The following is an 18,586-nucleotide window of genomic DNA, read 5'->3' on the forward strand; positions in this document are numbered from 1 at the left end:
ATTCATGCATCAGAACACTTAAAAACTGTTAGATATCTTCCTTGATTCTGAGTTTGATTTAAAAAGATTCATTGATGTTTGGTATTTAATTTTTGGATATTAACTGAACCTCAAAATTTTTTTCTTCCTTTATATGTATTCCCATATGACTGTAGGAGTCTATCCTGAACTTAGATCGTGTACATTTTGGGAACTTATTTTAGAAAAGATCTAAGTTTAAAAAATTCTCAATGGACAGACAGAGAAAAGAGGGTCTTTGCCAACTCCTTTGGGTAAGAAAACTTGAGAATTTTGCAGATACTCTAAAAATGAAAGGCCAACAAACCAAGCATATCAGATTGTAAAGTTTTCAAATAACATGATTTGTCATGATTTCTTTCTTTAGACTGGTGTGGTAAGAATGTCTTTCCCCCCTCATTTGAATCGCCCTCCCATGGGAATCCCAGCACTCCCACCAGGGATCCCACCCCCACAGTTTCCTGGCTTTCCACCACCTGTACCTCCAGGTAAGTTTGTGGATACAGTTGTTGTTTTTGAAGTGTAGTTGATTTACAGTGTTGTGTTAGTTTCTGATGTACAGCAAAGTGATTCAGTTATTTATATATATAAACACACATACTTTTTTAGATTCTTTTCCATTATACTTTATTACAAGATATTGAATATAGTTCCCTGTGATATACAGTAAATCCTTGTTTTTTTATCTGTTTTATATGTAGTAGTTCATATTTGCTAGTCCCAAACTCCTAATTTCTCTCCCCTTCCCCCTTTGGTAACCATGTTTGTTTTCTGTGTCTGTGTGTCTGTTTTGTAAATAAGTTCATTTGAATCATATTTTTAGATTCTACATGTAAGTGATGTCACATGATATTTGTCTTTCTCTGTCTGACTTCATTTAGTATGATAATCCTAGGTCCATCCATGTTGCTGCAAATGGCATTATTTCATTCTTTTTTATGGCTGAGTAATATTCCATTGTAAATATATATCACACCTTATTTATCCATTCATCTGTCGATGGACGTTTAGATTGCTTCCATGTCTTGGCTATTGTAAATAGTGCTGCTGTGAACACTGGGGTGCTCGTATGTTTTGAATTAGAGTTTTCTCCAGATATATGCCCAAGAGTGGGATTGTAGGATCATATGGTAGCTCTATTTTTAGTTATTTAGGAACCTCCATACCATTGCCGTAGTGGCTGCACCATTTTACATTCCCACCAATGATTCTGTGGGTTTTTTTAACCCATCCTTATGTCATTGCAATATTAACTTTAGGAAGATGATACATACGTGACTGTTGGTAGAAGAGCTGTTAGCATTCTGGAAATGTGATGTCTCATTTTCCTATGGTGATAGTTTTCATTTCTGGCTGAGTATCAGACTCATCTGGAAAATTAAAAAGTCTTTATTTAAAAATATAGGTAATACATTTATTTTTAAATACTATACATTTTAAATAGTATAGTATTTTAAAATACTATATGTTTTAAAAACTATACATTCAAAAATCAATCAAAAGGGTGGAAAATTTTTCTCACATTCCCATATAACTTGTTACCATCCCCTTAGTGAAAGGGGGAACAAAGCAGGGTTATTAGTTTCTTCTTTATCCTTTCAGATATTTTTATTTTTCTATCCATTTGTTTTGTTTTATTCTTTTGACACCGATGTACAGTAACATCCTATGTATTCTATTCTGCCTTGTTTTTTTTTATACTTGACAATAAATCTTTTTTTAAATTTATTTATTTATCTTTGGCTACATTGGGTCTTCGTTGCTGAGCGTGGGCATTCTCTAGTTGCGGCGAGCGGGGGCTATTCGTTGTGGTGCGTGGGCTTCTCATTGCGGTGGCTTCTCTTGTTGCAGAGCACGGGCTTTAGACGCTCAGGCTTCAGTATTTGTGGCTCATGGGCTCCAGGCGCGCAGGCTTCAATAGTTGTGGCTCGCGGGCTCTAGAGTGCAGGCTTAGTAGTTGTGGCGCATGGGCTTAGTTGCTCCCCAGCATGTGGGATCTTTCTGGACCAGGGCTCGAACCTGTGTCCCCTGCATTGGCAGGCGGATTCTTAACCACTGCGCCACCAGGGAAATCCTTGACAATAAATCTTGGAGAGCTCTCCAAGTAACTATTTAAAAGCTTCTTCTCTCCAGTGTTTTATGATGTTTAAAAAAAAAAATTAAAAAAATTTTAAGGCCCCACCGCAAGCCACTGAATCAAATCCTCAGAAATTGGGGCTCAGGAGTCTCTTTTTAACAAGTTCACAGGTGATTCATAGGTATCCATTTAAGCACAGTTAAGAGAACCCACATTTGAGAACCATTATCTTGAGGTTTGTAATTAACATTGACTTAGGAGAAAGAGTTTTCCTCTGGTTTATGAGTGGTAGTTCACATATTTTTATATTTTGATGGAGTTGAAAGCATTTCATGCAGAATCAGTTTCCCAGTTTCCCTTCTGAAAGGTAGTATCTAAGAGTCCTCCTTAATCTGCATGTTAGAAGTATTTTCTTCTACCATAGAATCTATGTAATTCAGGCTGAAATGAACAAATGATCTTGTAAACCATCCAGAAATATTTCTTTTTGAGGAAAGGTCTACTTCAGTGACCTGGTTTTAACTATTGGATTATGTCTTTGAAGTTAACAGTGTTTACTAAAGAGCTTGACTGTTGCAAAATCAAAAGTATGTTGCAGTTGGCTCATATGATGGATTGTTAATTCATAACATGTACATCATAGAGGCTCAGCTTTGGGGGCCTCCTACCCCTAGGTCAAGTACACAGCAGTGTTGAAGTAAGTGAAAAGTCACAAAATAAAAGTGGCAATTTTTCTGGGGTATCATTTAAAACTTCAGGAATTTGAGGGTAAATCATAATTTTAAAAAATCAGAGCAGGGCTTCCCTGGTGGCACAGTGGTTAAGAATCCGCCTGCCAATGCAGGAGACACGGGTTCAAGCCCTGGTCTGGGAAGATCCCACATGCCGCGGAGCAGCTAAGCCCGTGCGCCACAACTACTGAACCTGTGCTCTAGAGCCCACGAGCCACAACTACTGAGCCCGTGTGCCACAACTACTGTAGCCCGCGTGCCTAGAGCCCATGCTCCCAACAAGAGAAACCACCACAATGAGAAGCCCGCGCACCGCAACGAAGAGTAGCCCCCACTCGCCGCAACTAGAGAAAGCCCGTGCGCAGCAACGAAACGCAGCCAAAATTAAAAAAAAAAAAAATCAGAACAACTACTTCTGCATATATATTGTGGAGTAGAGTGCAGTACTTGTACAAGTTTTTAAGACATTTATGCTTGTAGCTGGCTGTTTTAAGTTGGTCTTTTAGATAATCATGGATGTGTATTTGTTACCCCTTGCTGCCGGGGACCTAGTGTGAACGTTTGAGTACTCTCAGTTTATTATTCCATGTAACAATTACTGAATTTTAGTCAGTAACTTAACTGCTCTGTAATGGACTATAAAGGAATTTCTCCTGAAAAGGGGGATTAAGAAAATAATGTTAACAGAAAACTGAAAAATGTTACTTGTCAACCATCAAACCAATTGATTACTTGAGAAGGATAGTGCCCTGAGCCACTTTCATTTGGGCATCAATATTTGAGGGGGTCCCCATTTTTTTCATTAATTTATAGTCTCATAATACGATCTATTTTTTGATAGTCTTTACTAATAACCATGATACTTTTAGCAAAGTTTGTGTTATTAGAGTTATAGGGAAGAATAGTTTACTTTCTATTTCTGAAGAAATTTTAAGGCATTGGAGATAAAGCTTAATCACTTGTTCAGAATCAGGAAAGGTGACAACGAAAAAAATCAGTTCCTTACCAGTATATTGGTTTTATAGGAAAGATTTTAAATTCCTTTGAATTTTTAAAAAATACATACTAAATATAACTTGTTTTCTGATGAACACTATACCAAATTATAAATGGACGTGGAAGATAAATGGGCCATGTTTCTCTTAAGGCTACTCCTAGTATATCTTTTAAGATGGGTCAACAGACCTTAAAACCAGATTTTCAGTATTTCTCCTTGTCTGTTTGGTCAGTGCCATACTAATGTAGGCATTTGTTCACAGAGTATTAACGCTATTAAACAATTCTGATTCCATTTGTGATACTATACGGTATCATTTCTGTTTAGGGAAGCATACTTGAATGATAAATCAGACTTTAGTTAACAGCTAACTCATTCATACCTGCATCCTGTGTGCAGCGTCAATACTTGAAAAAATAAAAAAAAAGAAGTATGCTAAACTAGTATAATAATTCAGGACCACAATACCCATATTCGTGTATAATTTTCTTGTGTTGCCTATTAGTGCAATTAATTGAATTCTGAGATAACGTATGTGGCGATCACATTATATATTAAATTAGAAAATAAATTTGAAAAAAACCATAATTTTTCCTTAAAAAGTAATGCATGCTATAGATTAAAGGAAGTTTTCCCCCCCGTAGTTCCTGAGCATTCCCTTCCCCAAAGTGGGGGAAGTCTTTCTTATCAGTTTCTGGTGTGTAGCTCTCCAGAGATGTAATGTATATCCCACTGTGTTTGCCTATGTTTATTCTACCCTACTTTTTTTTTCAAATTCAGCTGGTATATACACTGTTCACACTTTGTGCACTTTGCCTTTTTTTTTTTTTTTTTTTTTTTTACCGTAGCATGCATAGGTCTGTAATGAGCAGCAATACATTTTTGTAAATTCTGCATTTCATGAAATTAGTAAGTTGAGGTGGGAACCATACTATTAAACCTTTTAGTAACTATTAAAAAGGAAAAAAAAATTTTTTTCTAAATGTCTTTTTCTTCAGGTTTTCTTAAATAGAAAGTTTACCTGTGGAAGAGGTGCTGCACAGTTTACAGTTGGTAAATGGAGTATTTGCTTTTGTTTTGCAAAGTTAAAAGTGAAAAATTTAGAGTTGATAGTTTTGAGTATCCACCTATTTAAGTGCTCCACATAAATGATCTCAGTTAGTAGGCACTCTGAGGAAATAATTACCTCATTTGAATTGAGGAAACTGAAGCTGAGGTTAAAGAGCTTTCCCAAGTTTGCATAGCTAAAAGTGATAGAACCAAGAATTGAACCCAAGTTTGATTCTGCAGTCTTTTTTTTTTTCTATTTTGTACAGTCTTCTGTAGGCTTATTGATAAGTATCTTGATTTTCATCTTCTAAAAATTTTGTTTAAAACTGAGGTTATTTTAAATAGGTTTTATTGGAAAATAAATGGATAGTTGTTAAAAGAGTTTATTACCAGTCTTAGATGGACAGTTACCTTAAGTTGATGCTAAATTTGAACTGAAAAGTGATTTCAGAACTTCTTGAGATACTTCTAGAAGCATTTTAAAATTTGTGTTTTAGTAGACAGATCTTTTACTGATTTTACCCTCATTGCAACCTTTTTCTTAGTTCTCAAATGGTAAGATTTCGTCATTAGTTATGTACACAAGGTCTGTCAATGTAGCAACTATTGATTAGTAAACAATTTTGTTGAAAACAAAATTGCAGATTCCAGTAAGATGTCAATAGTGATAGCCCATTGATAGCTGTCTAAAACCCTTAGGGCAGTAGATGCTTGTCTTAGAGATTTTCTCTTTGACAGTGAATGAGATTACTAATCTTATTTTTTTTCATGATTTTTGCTTTTATTAAATAACCAGGAATAACAAGATTCTTCCTAGGCCTCCAGATTAATTTCTTATTTGATGCTTTTGTTTTCTAACTTTCAAAGAATTTATTTTTACCTTTAAAGGAGTCATTAATGCCATTGTTCACCTGTAAGCAAATCTGTATGAAAGTTGCTGGTTTTGAGGATGTACTGAACATGTTCATGTAGATGAACATGGATTGATAACTATCCACAGTTTTATTCCTTAAGGCAAAAGCAGGCTGTGGTAGTCTTTTTGCTTTTAGAAAGTCTTTTTGCTTGTAAGTTTATTTAGACCAACCTGATAACTATGTTGCTTTTGAAAAATATCCATTAATTTCTCATTTTCATTAATCCTACATTTCCCCTTAAAAGAACTGTGAATTGGAGGTACTTATTTGTATGGCATGTAGTTGATATACAATATATAGTTGTATATAATTATATTCTTAAGATTCATTATGCTTTTTTCTTAGGGACTCCAATGATTCCTGTACCAATGAGCATTATGGCTCCTGCTCCAACTGTAAGTATAACTTTAAGGAGGAATTAGGAGTGCCACTGCTTTTAAATCTGAACAACTTTATAAGCCCAGATAAATTATTTTAAATATTTAAAAGAATAATAGGAAGGGAATAAGAGCATCCATGTATATCATACTACTTATTTAAATAAGTGTTGTTTTCACTCTATGCATATAAGCAATTGCCCCTAAAATATGCTCCCTAAATAGTTTAGTGATTTCCCTCTTATTCTCTAGACTCTTCATATACTGTTATTTCAGATTTAGACATTGACTCTTTCATCATGCCCTCGTGTCTTGATCCTGGGAGACAGGAGAAGCGATCTGACATGTCTGATTTCTTAAAAGAAAAAAAAAGGAGGAATGATCTAGCAGAAATCTAAATTTTGAAATGAAAGTTGAATATATTTCTACTCATTCCTCCCACCTACCTAATTTTTAGCTTCTCCCAAGCTATTTTTTCTCTGTCCTCTAGTATGATATCTTCAAGCTTTGTAAAGTTTTGTTGAAGCCTTTCCTCTGCTGAAGTGTTTCATTATTCAGTCTTATGTCTTGAACTTTAATTCTACATTCATAAAAGCTCTGTACGCTCTAGGCATCTTAGTTAAGAATGCTAGTATACTATAACATGTGAATAAATAACAACCCTCTTAAAACATTTATTTAACTAAAAATTTTCTTTGAGTTAATTAGTGAAATATTGGTCTTAATTTATAATTCATTGTGAGGGAGAGTAGGTCTCATTACTTTCAACTGTTTTTCTACCTGTGGGTTTTGAAAAGGGCGGGGAGTATTATTTATATTAAAAGGGTGATGAGATGGGAATTACATGAACAAATAGGAATCTGCTGTGAGGCAGACCAAGGGGGAGTCCAGCTTTTCTTGCATTGGACATTCATTGGGAAACATTTATTGGGAAACCTCCACATGACAGGTACTCTTGCCCTCTTGCATTTTAGCCTAGGAAAAGGCAGCTCCCCCACTTCAGTGCCTACTGTGGATGTTTTGCTCAATTCAATTTCAAATACAAAGATGAATAAGACTATTTCTTTCCTCTGGGAAGTTGAATGTTATGAAGGGAAAATAAGATAGAAACACAAGTAACTGAGAAAAGGTAGACTTTAAGTGTGGGGAGAGTGCTATGGGAGTATTTGAATATTCTACAAGAAAATTAGCAGGGATAATTGAAATTTCCTTTTATATGAATGCAGAGATTTATGATGTCTTAAACATTTAAAAATTGTCTTAAACATAAAAAAACTTCTTTCCAAGTTTTTGTTTTTTGTTTTTTATAAATTTATTTATTCATTTATTTCTGGCTTCGTTGGGTCTTCATCGCTGCGCGCGGGCTTTCTCTAGTTGCAGTGAGCGGGGGTTACTCTTCATTGCGGTGCGCAGGCTTCTCATTGCGGTGGCTTCTCTTATTGCGGAGCGTGGGCTCTAGGCCCGTGGGCTTCGGTAGTTGTGGCACGTGAGCTCAGTAGTTGTGGCTCATGGGCTCAGTTGCTCTGTGGCACATGGGATCTTCCCGGACCAGGGCTCGAACCCGTGGCCCCCGCATTGGCAGGCAGATTCTTAACCACTGAGCCACCAGGGAAGCCCTCCAAGTTGTTTTTAAAAGAAAGGTAATCCAATAGTGGAACTTTACTTGTCATGAATAAGTTCACGTTAATGAAAAATGTGCTTTGGGAGTTTTAGATTAAGTATGTAGAACCTGTAATGGTGATGTGCTATATATTTAATACTTTAAAATTGATGTTTTTAGCCTAATGTTATTACATTAAGCATGATAGCAAATTTAATTGCAAGTTCAAATTTTATTGTCTTTCATCACTTTAGGTCTTAGTACCCACTGTGTCCATGGTTGGAAAACATTTGGGAGCACGGAAGGATCATCCAGGCTTGAAGGCTAAAGAAAATGATGAAAACTGTGGTCCCACTACTACAGTTTTTGTTGGCAACATTTCTGAAAAAGCCTCAGACATGCTTATAAGACAGCTCCTTGCTGTAAGTTAAACTTTATTTTTCACTTAAAAATTTTTTTGTTATAAATTTCAAACTGAAGAAAAATTAGCAAGAGGGCTCTGAATTATTTTCTTGTTTATATTTTGAAAAGTTTCAGTCCTACAGAAAAGTTAAATGAATAGTGAACACCCTTGTAACACATTTTGTCATATTTACACACACTCTCTGTGTGCACACACACACACACCCCTCGATTTTTTTTTTCTTCTGAATAATTTCAGAGTAAATTGTGACATTACATTTCACTTTTGAATACTTCTTATATTTCCTAAGATCAAGGATACTCTCCTACATTTTCACAAAGCCATTATCACACTTAGGAAATTTAAGGCTGATATAGTATTGTTAATTAAAATACATATAGTTCATATTTAATTTTTCCAGTAATTTCCAGTCAGGGATATATATATACTGCACTTGTTTTTATTATTATTACTATTACTATTATTATTATTATTATTTTTTGCGGTATGCGGGCCTCTCACTGCTGTGGCCTCTCCCGTCCCGGAGCACAGGCTCCGGATGCACAGGCTCAGCGGCCATGGCCCACGGGCCCAGCCGCTCCACGGCATATGGGATCCTCCCAGACCGGGGCACGAACCTGCGTCCCCTGCATCGGCAGGCAGACCCCCAACCACTGCGCCACCAGGGAAGCCCTTTATTATTATTATTTTTTAAATATTTATTTATTTGGCTGCGCTGGGTCTTAGTTGTGACATGCAGGATCTTTTTCGTTGTGGCATGTGGGCTCTTAGTTGTGGCATGCAGGATCTAGTTCCCTGACCAGGGATCAAACCGGGCCCTCCTTCATTGGGAGTGTGCAGTCTTAACCACCAGACAACCAGGGAAGTCCCTATACATTGCATTTAATTGTCATGTTTCTTTAGACAGTTCCTTTATTGTAGAACAGTTCCCTGCCTCTTCTTGTTTGCTTGTTTTTGTTTTTGTCTTTCATGACATTGATGTTTTTGAAGCGCCTGGGTCTTTTGCAGAATGTCTCTCCCAATTTGAATTTGATTGATTGCTCATAGTTAGATTCAGAGTAAGCATTTGTAAGAGTGGTTCATGGGTGATGCATTGTTTTCGGGTGCAGCATAGCAAGAGGCATACCACGTCTCTTGGTCCCATTTTTGGTGGTATTAAGTTTAGTTACTTGGTTAAGGTAGTCAGATCTCTCCATTGTAACGGTACCTTTAGTCCCTTTTTCACTAATAAGTAACCTCTGGGTTAGTATTGGGGGACTATGTGAGTCCTTTTCTTTAGCCGCCTTTAAAACAATGATTTTAGCATCTAATTGTGATTGATTGACTCCTTTTGCAGTTTTTATTCTGAGCATACATAAGTTTTTTTGACTTGGTCATTGATTTTCCTTTTTCTCTTAGTTTAAAAAATTTATCCTGGTGCTACATGCACATTTTTTTTATTTAAAGCACTTTTTTTTGGCTGCGTTGGGTCTTTGTTGCTGCTCGCGGGCTTTCTCTAGTTGCTGCAAGTAGGGCCTACTCTTCATCGCGGTGCACGGGCTTCTCATTGCGGTGGCTTCTCTTGTTGGGGAGCATGGGCTCTAGGCATGCAGGCTCAGTAGTTGTGGCTCGCAGGCTTAGTTACTTTGCAGCATGTGGGATATTCCTGGAACAGGGATGGAACCCATGTCACCTGCATTGGCAGGCAGATTCTTAACCACTGCGCCACCGACGAAGTCCCTACGTGCACACTGTAAGTGAAAAAATACTGAATGATTTTTAAAAATTAATTAATATTCGGTTGCATTGGGTCTTCATTGCTGCGCGCAGGCTTTCTCTAGTTGCGGCGAGCGGGGGCTACTCTTCGTCGCAGTACGCGGGCTTCTCATTTCGGTGGCCTCTCTTGTTGAGGAGCATGAGCTCTAGGCATGCGGGCTTCAGTAGTTGTGGTATGTGGGCTCAGTAGTTGTGGCTCGTGGGCTTAGTTGCTCCGCAGCATGTGGGATCTTCCCGGACCAGGGCTTGAACCCGTGTCCCCTGCATTGGCAGACAGATTCTTAACGACTGCGCCACCAGGGAAGTCCCTGAATGATTTTTTTAATGAAAAATAACACTGTCCATACTCACTCCCTCCATAATCTCCACTGTGTTTAGAAGTTATTTTAAAATCTTTTCCTTCTTCATTTTATCAGTAACGTACATTATTGCCAGTTCCGTTTTATAAATCATGTTATCCTTGCTTTAAAAAGTGTTTTAAAAAAGGCCTTTAGAAAATAAACACAAAACCTAGCTTAGTCAGATCTTAATATTTTGTGATACTAGCTTCAGATCTTTATCCCAAAGAAACAAAACATGAAGGTTCTAATTCCCATTTCTTTCTTCCACAGAGGTAATAACCAGAGGTAGTCCACTATCCTAAGTTTGGTGTTTATCATTCCTGTCCATATTTTTTACTTTAATTATATATTTATATAAATAAAAATTTATAATTTTTAAGTTTTAGTTCTGTATTCCTCCACAATTTGCTTTTTTCACCCAACCTATATGTAGCTCTAGTTTGTTTACTTTTCACTGTTATATACCATTGCATTATAGAAATATGCCATAAATGGTCAGATTTTTTACTGATGTCATATGGATTGTTTTCTTTTTTTTGATATTATGTTTTGCTATATAATTAGTGGTAATAGCACGTCTTCCTAGGTGAGCGTGAAAGAAATTCCTGTCATGTATTCTCTTAGAAGTGGAATTTCTGAGTCATGGGGCATGCTTATCTACAGTTTTACAAGATGATGCCATTTTTTCCCCAAAGTAGAACATTGGGAGGACATTTTTAAGACATCTTTATTGAGATATAATTTACATACCATAAAGTTCACCCTTTTATAATATACAGTTCAGTGGCTTTTAGTATTTTCAGAAAGTTGTGCAAACATCACCACTGTCTAATTCCTGAACATTTTTACTACCCCAGATAGAAACCCCGTACCCATTAACAATGCTTCCCATTTTCTCCTCCCCTGAGCCTCTGGCAGCCACTATTGTACCTTCTGTCTATGGATTTGACTATTCTGGGCATTTTATGTAAATGGAATTTTAGAATATGTGGCTTTTTGTGTGTTGTCTTCTTTCACTTAGCATAATGTTTTCAAGGTTCATCTGTAGTGTAGCTTGTTAGCAGTACTTTGTTCCTTTTTATGGCCAGAATATTCCATCTAATGGATGTACCACATTTTGTTTATCCATCCATCAGTTGATGGACAATTGGATTGTTTCCACTTTGTTATTATGAATAATAATGCTGTGAATATTTGTGTACAAGTTTTTGTGTGGACATACGTGTATGTTTTCAGTTTGAAACATCCCTTTTTAAAATTGTTGTTGATTTATATATGCAGCAGAGTGTTTTTTTAAGCTATCTTTGGATTCCTGAATTTCTCTCTTCTATTTCTCTTTCACTTTTAAGGCTTTACTTGGATGTCCAGCTGGTGATCCTTGATTGTCCATATTTAAGAGTTAGGGATTAAAAGGCTTTTTGTGTGCGTAAGCTGAACTTGTAAAATGTTGGGCATCTTTGTAGGGTAATCTAAATGGCAGCCAGAGGTTTTAAATGTTAATTCGTGGGGTCTTTTCTTTGAGGCTGGTTGGTTTCTCTAGAAAACTTCCAATTTTATGCCTAGTGAGTTTATGATTGGCTGCCTGTAAGAGGTTGCAGATGCAGGACTGAGTTCAAGCACTTCTTATACCTTTACTTTCTTCCCTTCTTACTCACTCTGTATCTCATACAGATCTTTCAGATCTGGTGCTCCACATCCCAAGCTTGTTCTGTTAACTTTCTTCAGACTGTAACTCTTCAGGCTATCTTCTCTGGGGGTGGGGATAGGGTAGTTGCTTGAAACCTCTGAGGCTTTGATTATTCCATATTTGTATGGTCAGGCAAAAACCTATTTTTATTCAGCTTCACACTTAAGCCCCATTCTCCCCTGTACCTTTCCCCCCCAGTCTGGATCCACTGGGTTTTGTAGAATCAGTTAGCTTAATTCTTCTTATTGGTATCTGCTTCTGTAGACACTTGGTGTCATAGCTTTCTTTGCTCTACTGAATGAGTTATTATCCATCCATTTGTCTTTTGTCTTTGCAAAATTTTATTGAATTCTGCTGCTGTTCCCTCGTGCTATGTTTGACCTTACGGACAATTTTCTTTTTCTTTTTTTGGGGGCGTGGTGGTTGCTGCATTGGGTCTTCGTTGCTACGTGCTGGCTTTCTCTAGTTGTGGAGAGTGGGGGCTTATTGCAGTGGCTTCTCCTGTTGTGGAGCATGGGCTTTAGGCTCTCAGCCTTCAGTAGTTGCAGCACACAGGCTCAGTAGTTGCGACACATGGGCCCTAGAGCTCAACAGGCTTCAGTAGTTGTGGCTTGCGGGCTCTCGAGCACAGGCTCAGTGGTTATGGCACATGAGCTTAGTTGTTCTGCAGCATGTGAGATCTTCCTGGACCAGGAATCAAACCCATGTACCCTGCATTGGCAGGTGGATTCTTTTTTTTTTTTAATTTATTTATACTTTTGGCTGCGTTGGGTCTTCATAGCTGCGCGTGGGCTTTCTCCAGTTGCGGCGAGCAGGGGCTACTCTGCATTGTGGTGCGCTGACTTCTCATTGCAGTGGCTTCTCTTGTTGCAGAGCACGGGCTCTAGGCAGGCGGGCTTCAGTAGTTGTGGCTCGCAGGCTCTAGAGTGCAGGTTCAGTAGTTGTGGCACATGGGCTTAGTTGCTCTGCGGACCTTACTGGACCAGGGCTCCAACCCGTGTCCCCTGCATTGGCAGGCAGATTCTTAACCACTGTGCTGCTAGGGAAGTACTGGGAAATTTTCTTATATATATGTGTGTGTGTGTGTGTGTGTGTATGTATATATATATATATATATATATATATATATATATATATATATATATATAATTTTATTTATTTATTTGTTTATTGACCACGCTGCACAGTATGTGGGATCTTAGTTCTTCAACCAGGGATCAAACCCTCTCCCCCTGCAGTGGAAGCGTGGAGTCTTAACCATTGGACTGCCAGGGAAGTTCCAATTCTTTGACTATCATTTTAGTAATTTCTCTGAAGGGAAATATCTTTCCCTTCAGAGAAAAATCAACTTATTTCTCAGCTTTGACAGGCAATCTTCAGTTATTATTTTCCACAAAACTTTTTTTAAACCTTTGTTTTTACTTTAATAATTAGAAATAATATTTAAGAACTTTGGAAGTAAACAAAGTGTAATAATATCCCACCCTTCAGACAACCTGCCCCATTAACATTTTGGAGTATTTCTGATCATTTTATGGAAATTATTTTTCTTTACATAGTTAAAAATCTTATTGTATATCTGCAATTTCATGGTTCAAGATTTTTTGCATCCCATGTCAAGCATTTCCCTGTGTCATTAAAAATCTTTTATAATATATACATGTGTTTTAAAACAGAGTATTTATGAACTCAATATTTACTTAAATTTATTATAGTTTAACTATTATAATATTTGGGCATTTTGGTTTTATATATATATTTGTAGGATAAATATAACTAACGTGTCTAATTTATTGAAAGGTAGGCAGTTTTCTGCAAATAAGAATCAGTAAGAATTTATATTTTCCTTTAAAATGATTTATTGTATGTTTCTTTCATATAGTAGGTTTGTGGGAATTGCAAAATTTAGTTGCTGACAAGATTTTTTTTTTTTTTACTTTTTTCCTAGCGGGAATCTAATTGTGCTCTTATTTGCATGATAAATTAGCTTAGGTGGTAAAGATCTTTGTTTGTTTTCTTTTACAGAAATGTGGCTTGGTTTTGAGCTGGAAGAGAGTACAAGGTGCATCTGGAAAACTTCAAGGTAGGTAAATTTTTCCTTATTTATTGAGATCATCTTAACCTGTGTGCATAAGTACATTTGCATTTACTCTCATTGTCCTTAACTGTAGGAGTGTTCTCGTAGCACTCTGTCTTCACTCTTCAATAGGATTAAAGGCATTTGGGAAGATGTTGGCTGAGAGGTGAGATGAGAAAGTAGAAAAGGATAACGTGAAGGAGGTAGGAGAGGGAAGAAAATTATTCAGAGTAACTGGTTTCTTAAAAGATTACTTTAAGAAGTCCTTTTTGTTTCAGAGCAGGAGTGTATGATCAAGATGGAACAATTAGGACTTAGGAAGAAAGTAGGAGAAGAGATGATGAGATAATCATTTAGTCTTGAAAGCAAACTGTTCTTTTCATTCTAGTTGGTAGAGACACCTGTTTGATACACATCCTTGAACACTTTTATTATGGAAAAAATCATACGTATATAAAATTAGCAGAATAGTATGATGAACTCTCATGTAGTCATCATCAAGCTTTTTAACATTTATCAACTTGTGCCATTTGTGCTTAACCTGTACCCTACCCATTTCCTTCTTGTGTTATTTTCAACAATCTTGAGCACCAGATCATTTTGTCTGTAAATATTTAGTATGTCTCTAAAAGATAAGGTCTTTTAAAAAAATATATCTAAAATACAATTATAAGACCAAAAAAACCACCTTTCTCTTAATTATTAAGTCAGTATTCAGATATCCAACATTCAGTCAATATCCGGTCAATGATCAGATGTCCAGCTGTCTTAAATGTCAGTTTCTTAAATAGTTTTTTTGATTCAGGATTCATATAAAGTCCGTGCATTGCAATTGGTTGACATATTTTTGAACCTCTTTTAATATTTTTAGTTCTTCTGTCTCTCTTATTTCCTTTGAAATTATTTGTTGGCGAAACTGGGTCATTTGCCCAGTAGTGTTTTCTCAGTCTGGGTTTGCTTATTGCAGCTCCAGTAGAATTATGTGCCATGCATCTCTATCCTCTTCATTGTAATGTAAGCTGGTTGGTAGTTGTAGGTTGAGACTTGATCAGATTTGAGTTTGTGTGCGTTATTTTTGTTGACTGTTTTTATATGTAAGAGTTCTCTAAAGGTAGTGCTCTTTCATTAGGAGTTATACTGGGTTTTTTGTTTGTTGGTTTTTTTTTAATGGTAGCAGCTGTTGATTGTCAGTGCCTATGCTGATTCCCTCACTGGGGGGTTGCAAAATGTAACAGTCTATTTGGAAGAATTCTGTCTTACCTTCATTGAAGAAAAATCTTCATTTGTTAGTAGAATACATCTATAAGGATAAACTTCTTCCTCCATATACTATTTGGTTACTTAGAGGTATAATTTCTATAAGAAAACCAGGATAAATGCTTTGGTTCTTTCATTTTTCAAAAGAATGATCTTATGTTCTCAGCATCCTTTACCAGTGATTTTTTTTAAGTATTTTTAAGTTCTAGATTGAAACATATTCAATTTGTTATTATTATATTTAATGTGGATTAGTTGTTCATTATCACTAGTGAAGCTTAAGTTTTCTCAAGGTGCCTCTGAATTAGATCTTTGGTGATTTTTGACACAAGCCTAAATGCCTTTGATTGCTTCCTTGTTATCTAGGTTGACAAGATATTCAAAGCTCAGCTAGTAGTTTTTCTGCCCCAGACTTGGTATCAGCCGTTTCTCAAGAAGCTTCTGATTCCTTTCAGTGGGAAATTGTTTTCAAAATGGCCATCTGGAAATGAGGTGTACTCATGGTAGGAGTGGTGTGGTCTTTGCTTTGCCAGTGCACATTAATTCAAGTTCAAGCCTAAAAGTTTTTTATTTAATCTTTTCTGTCATATGTCTATATTTCCTTTCTTCCACATTTAGAATCCTGAGCTTCAGCACACGGAGGGGATGATAGACTTTTAAATAATAATTATTTATTATTATTATCATTTCACATACAGCAGTTTCAGACCAATAGCACCAGTACTGTCATCAAAAATGATTATTGAACTTCTCTTTTTTATAGACAGGTCTTTTTGTCCTTAGGATATATCAAACTTAAATCTATGGTCAAATTTTGTTTTATTTTTATTTATTTATTCATTTATTTTTAAATTTTCTGTTTCAAAATCACTCAATATGTGGTTGTATCATTAACTGTATACATATTTGGATTCACTTGTTTAATTTTATTTTCAATGTTTACTCTTTTTTAAATTTAATTTTGTTTTAATATCCGTTTAAAGTCATGGTAATAATGGTGAGACTAGTTATTAAAATGAAACAGATTCAGAAAAATTAGACTGGCAACTAGAATAAAATATCAGTACTTTTGTAGTTTAACATCTCTGAATTGAAGAGTGCTGTATTTAGGTTCAGGAAGCCTGTTTCCACTTATCTGTAGCTGTTAGGAAGTCAGGATGGAATGAATTGATGAAATAATTAAAGGAATTAATTACGAAAGTTGTTGATTCTGCTAAATATTTTATCAGCACTTCTAATAAGTAGCAATATGCCTGATGAGAATTTTTCTTCTTTTCCCGTTTTTTTTTTTTTTTTCGTTTTTGGGTTTTTTTTTTTTTTTTTTTTTTTTTTGCGGTGCACGGGCCTCTCACTGTTGTGGCCTCTCCCGTTGCGGAGCACAGGCTCCGGACGTGCTGGCTCACAGGCCTAGCCGCTCCGCGGCATGTGGGATCTTCCCAGACCGGGGCATGAACCCGTGTCCCCTGCATCGGCAGGCAGACTCTCAACCACTGCACCACCAGGGAAGCCCCATTTCCCCTGTTTTTGTTTTCTCTTTTTTCTTTTGGTTGTTTGAGGGTACTAAAAGTGAAATCCGTATCAAAGGTAATTGCAGGAAAGGGAGGAGTGACAAATTAAATAATCCCTGTATTATAATGTTTGGTCTGTAATGATTTCAATTTTTCATAAATATTTTTCATCTTTCATAATTGTATTGATATTTCACTAATTTTTTACATCCATTGCTAGCTTTTGGATTCTGTGAGTATAAGGAGCCTGAATCAACGCTCCGTGCACTCAGGTTATTGCATGACCTGCAGATTGGAGAGAAGAAGCTACTTGTTAAAGTTGATGCAAAGACAAAGGCACAACTGGATGAATGGAAAGCAAAGAAGAAAGCTTCTAATGGGGTATGTTTTCTGTAGCATTGTCTTCTCTAGGCCAGCTGTGCTCTTTCAGTGTAAATACTTCTCATTATAAAAAAAATCTAATACGGGGCTTCACAAGATCATCAAGAGGGTGTTTTTATAGTTTATAGTTATTTTAAGTCTTTTATCTACCCATAGTGGGTGGATGACTGTTGGTTTGCTTGTTCCAGGTTGGGATGAAGGTAGTAAGGGAGGCTGGACAAGGTTAACTTGCCAGAGAAAACACTGGTACAGACTATTCCAAACAGAGCTAATTCATTAAGGCAGCTTTTAAGTAAGTACAAAATATATTTCAACCTACAAAATTTTTATTAGTTGCCCTCTCGTTTAGAAGTACGCAGGTTCTAAAATGAATGAAAATAAGTCTTATTGCTGTCATCAGGTGGTGGCTCTATTAAGTGAAGCTAAAGTAAAGGAAATTTTTGTATGTTGTGTTGTAATGTATACATTATTATTCCCTCTCAACAAAGCAAAAAATAGCTAAAACTTGAGTGTATATTTCCTTGTTTTCCCTTCTTAGTTCCTTTTGACACGTCAGGCTGAACAGATCTAAAATATTGATTATTACCTTTCTGTCTCTACAAAACAAAACAGCCTTTTTGCTCTCTTCAGGCTTTTCACTATCATTCAAAGTAGAAATAGGTCTCTTGGTTCCACCACTCCCTCCTTTACAAAAACATTGTAAAAAAAATTCATAAAAATAGAGCAATAAAAATAGAGCAACCTATAAAGAAGACATTAAGTATCACCGATAATTCTGTCATCATTAGTAAGCACTGTAGACATTTTTGTTGCATATTCTTCCAGGCATTTTTCTCTGTATGGGTGAATATAGTTTTAACTGGAATATGTGAGTTTATTTTTCTTTTATAAATGGAGGATTGAATTCTGAAGTATTACTTTGTAAACAGCTTTTTTTTTCACTTAATCTTGTCTTTCTTTGGATTTTTAATAGTATTTTAACGGATTTATCTACATTGTTTTCTTCTCATCTGCCTGTTACAGTACTGCCCTATATTTCTAAAACATAAGTATAATTACGTCAGCCCCCTGCTCATGCATCCTAGTGGTTTTGAATTTCTCACAGTGTAAAGCCCATATTCTTAGCATAGCATCCAAGGCTTGCTCCAGTCTACCTTTCTAGCTTTCTCCATCAGTTCCCTTCATGTGTCAGTCATGTATCCCTACAAACTCCTTTGTACTTTGATGTCCTTGTTGCTCATCCAAGCTCCCTGTTGAAATTCTATCCATATAGTTAAAATGTTGCTTGATTCATATAGCTGACATCAGTCCTAGATTCCTCTCAGGCAGAATTAAATCCTCTCTTCTCATATAAAACAGGATTTTACTGTTGTTACGTCAGTCTGCTTTATA

General features: G+C 36.3%; 1 protein-coding gene across 1 annotated transcript in view; it reads left to right on the forward strand.

The window, feature by feature from the left end:
* Window positions 1-215: 215 nt before the first annotated feature.
* The window catches only part of RBM25 (RNA binding motif protein 25), a 46,676-nt gene continuing 28,305 nt past the window's right edge, over window positions 216-18,586 (forward strand). The window contains exons 1-6 of the mRNA XM_079701279.1: window positions 216-272; window positions 386-506; window positions 6,133-6,182; window positions 8,019-8,186; window positions 13,997-14,054; window positions 17,034-17,194. Coding sequence (XP_079557405.1) covers window positions 231-272; window positions 386-506; window positions 6,133-6,182; window positions 8,019-8,186; window positions 13,997-14,054; window positions 17,034-17,194 — 600 coding nt within the window. The 5' untranslated portion in view covers window positions 216-230. The remainder of the gene's footprint in view (window positions 273-385; window positions 507-6,132; window positions 6,183-8,018; window positions 8,187-13,996; window positions 14,055-17,033; window positions 17,195-18,586) is intronic.

Source organism: Hyperoodon ampullatus (assembly GCF_949752795.1).
Source record: "Hyperoodon ampullatus genome assembly, chromosome: 3".
In the NCBI taxonomy this organism is placed as follows: Eukaryota; Metazoa; Chordata; class Mammalia; order Artiodactyla; family Ziphiidae; genus Hyperoodon; species Hyperoodon ampullatus.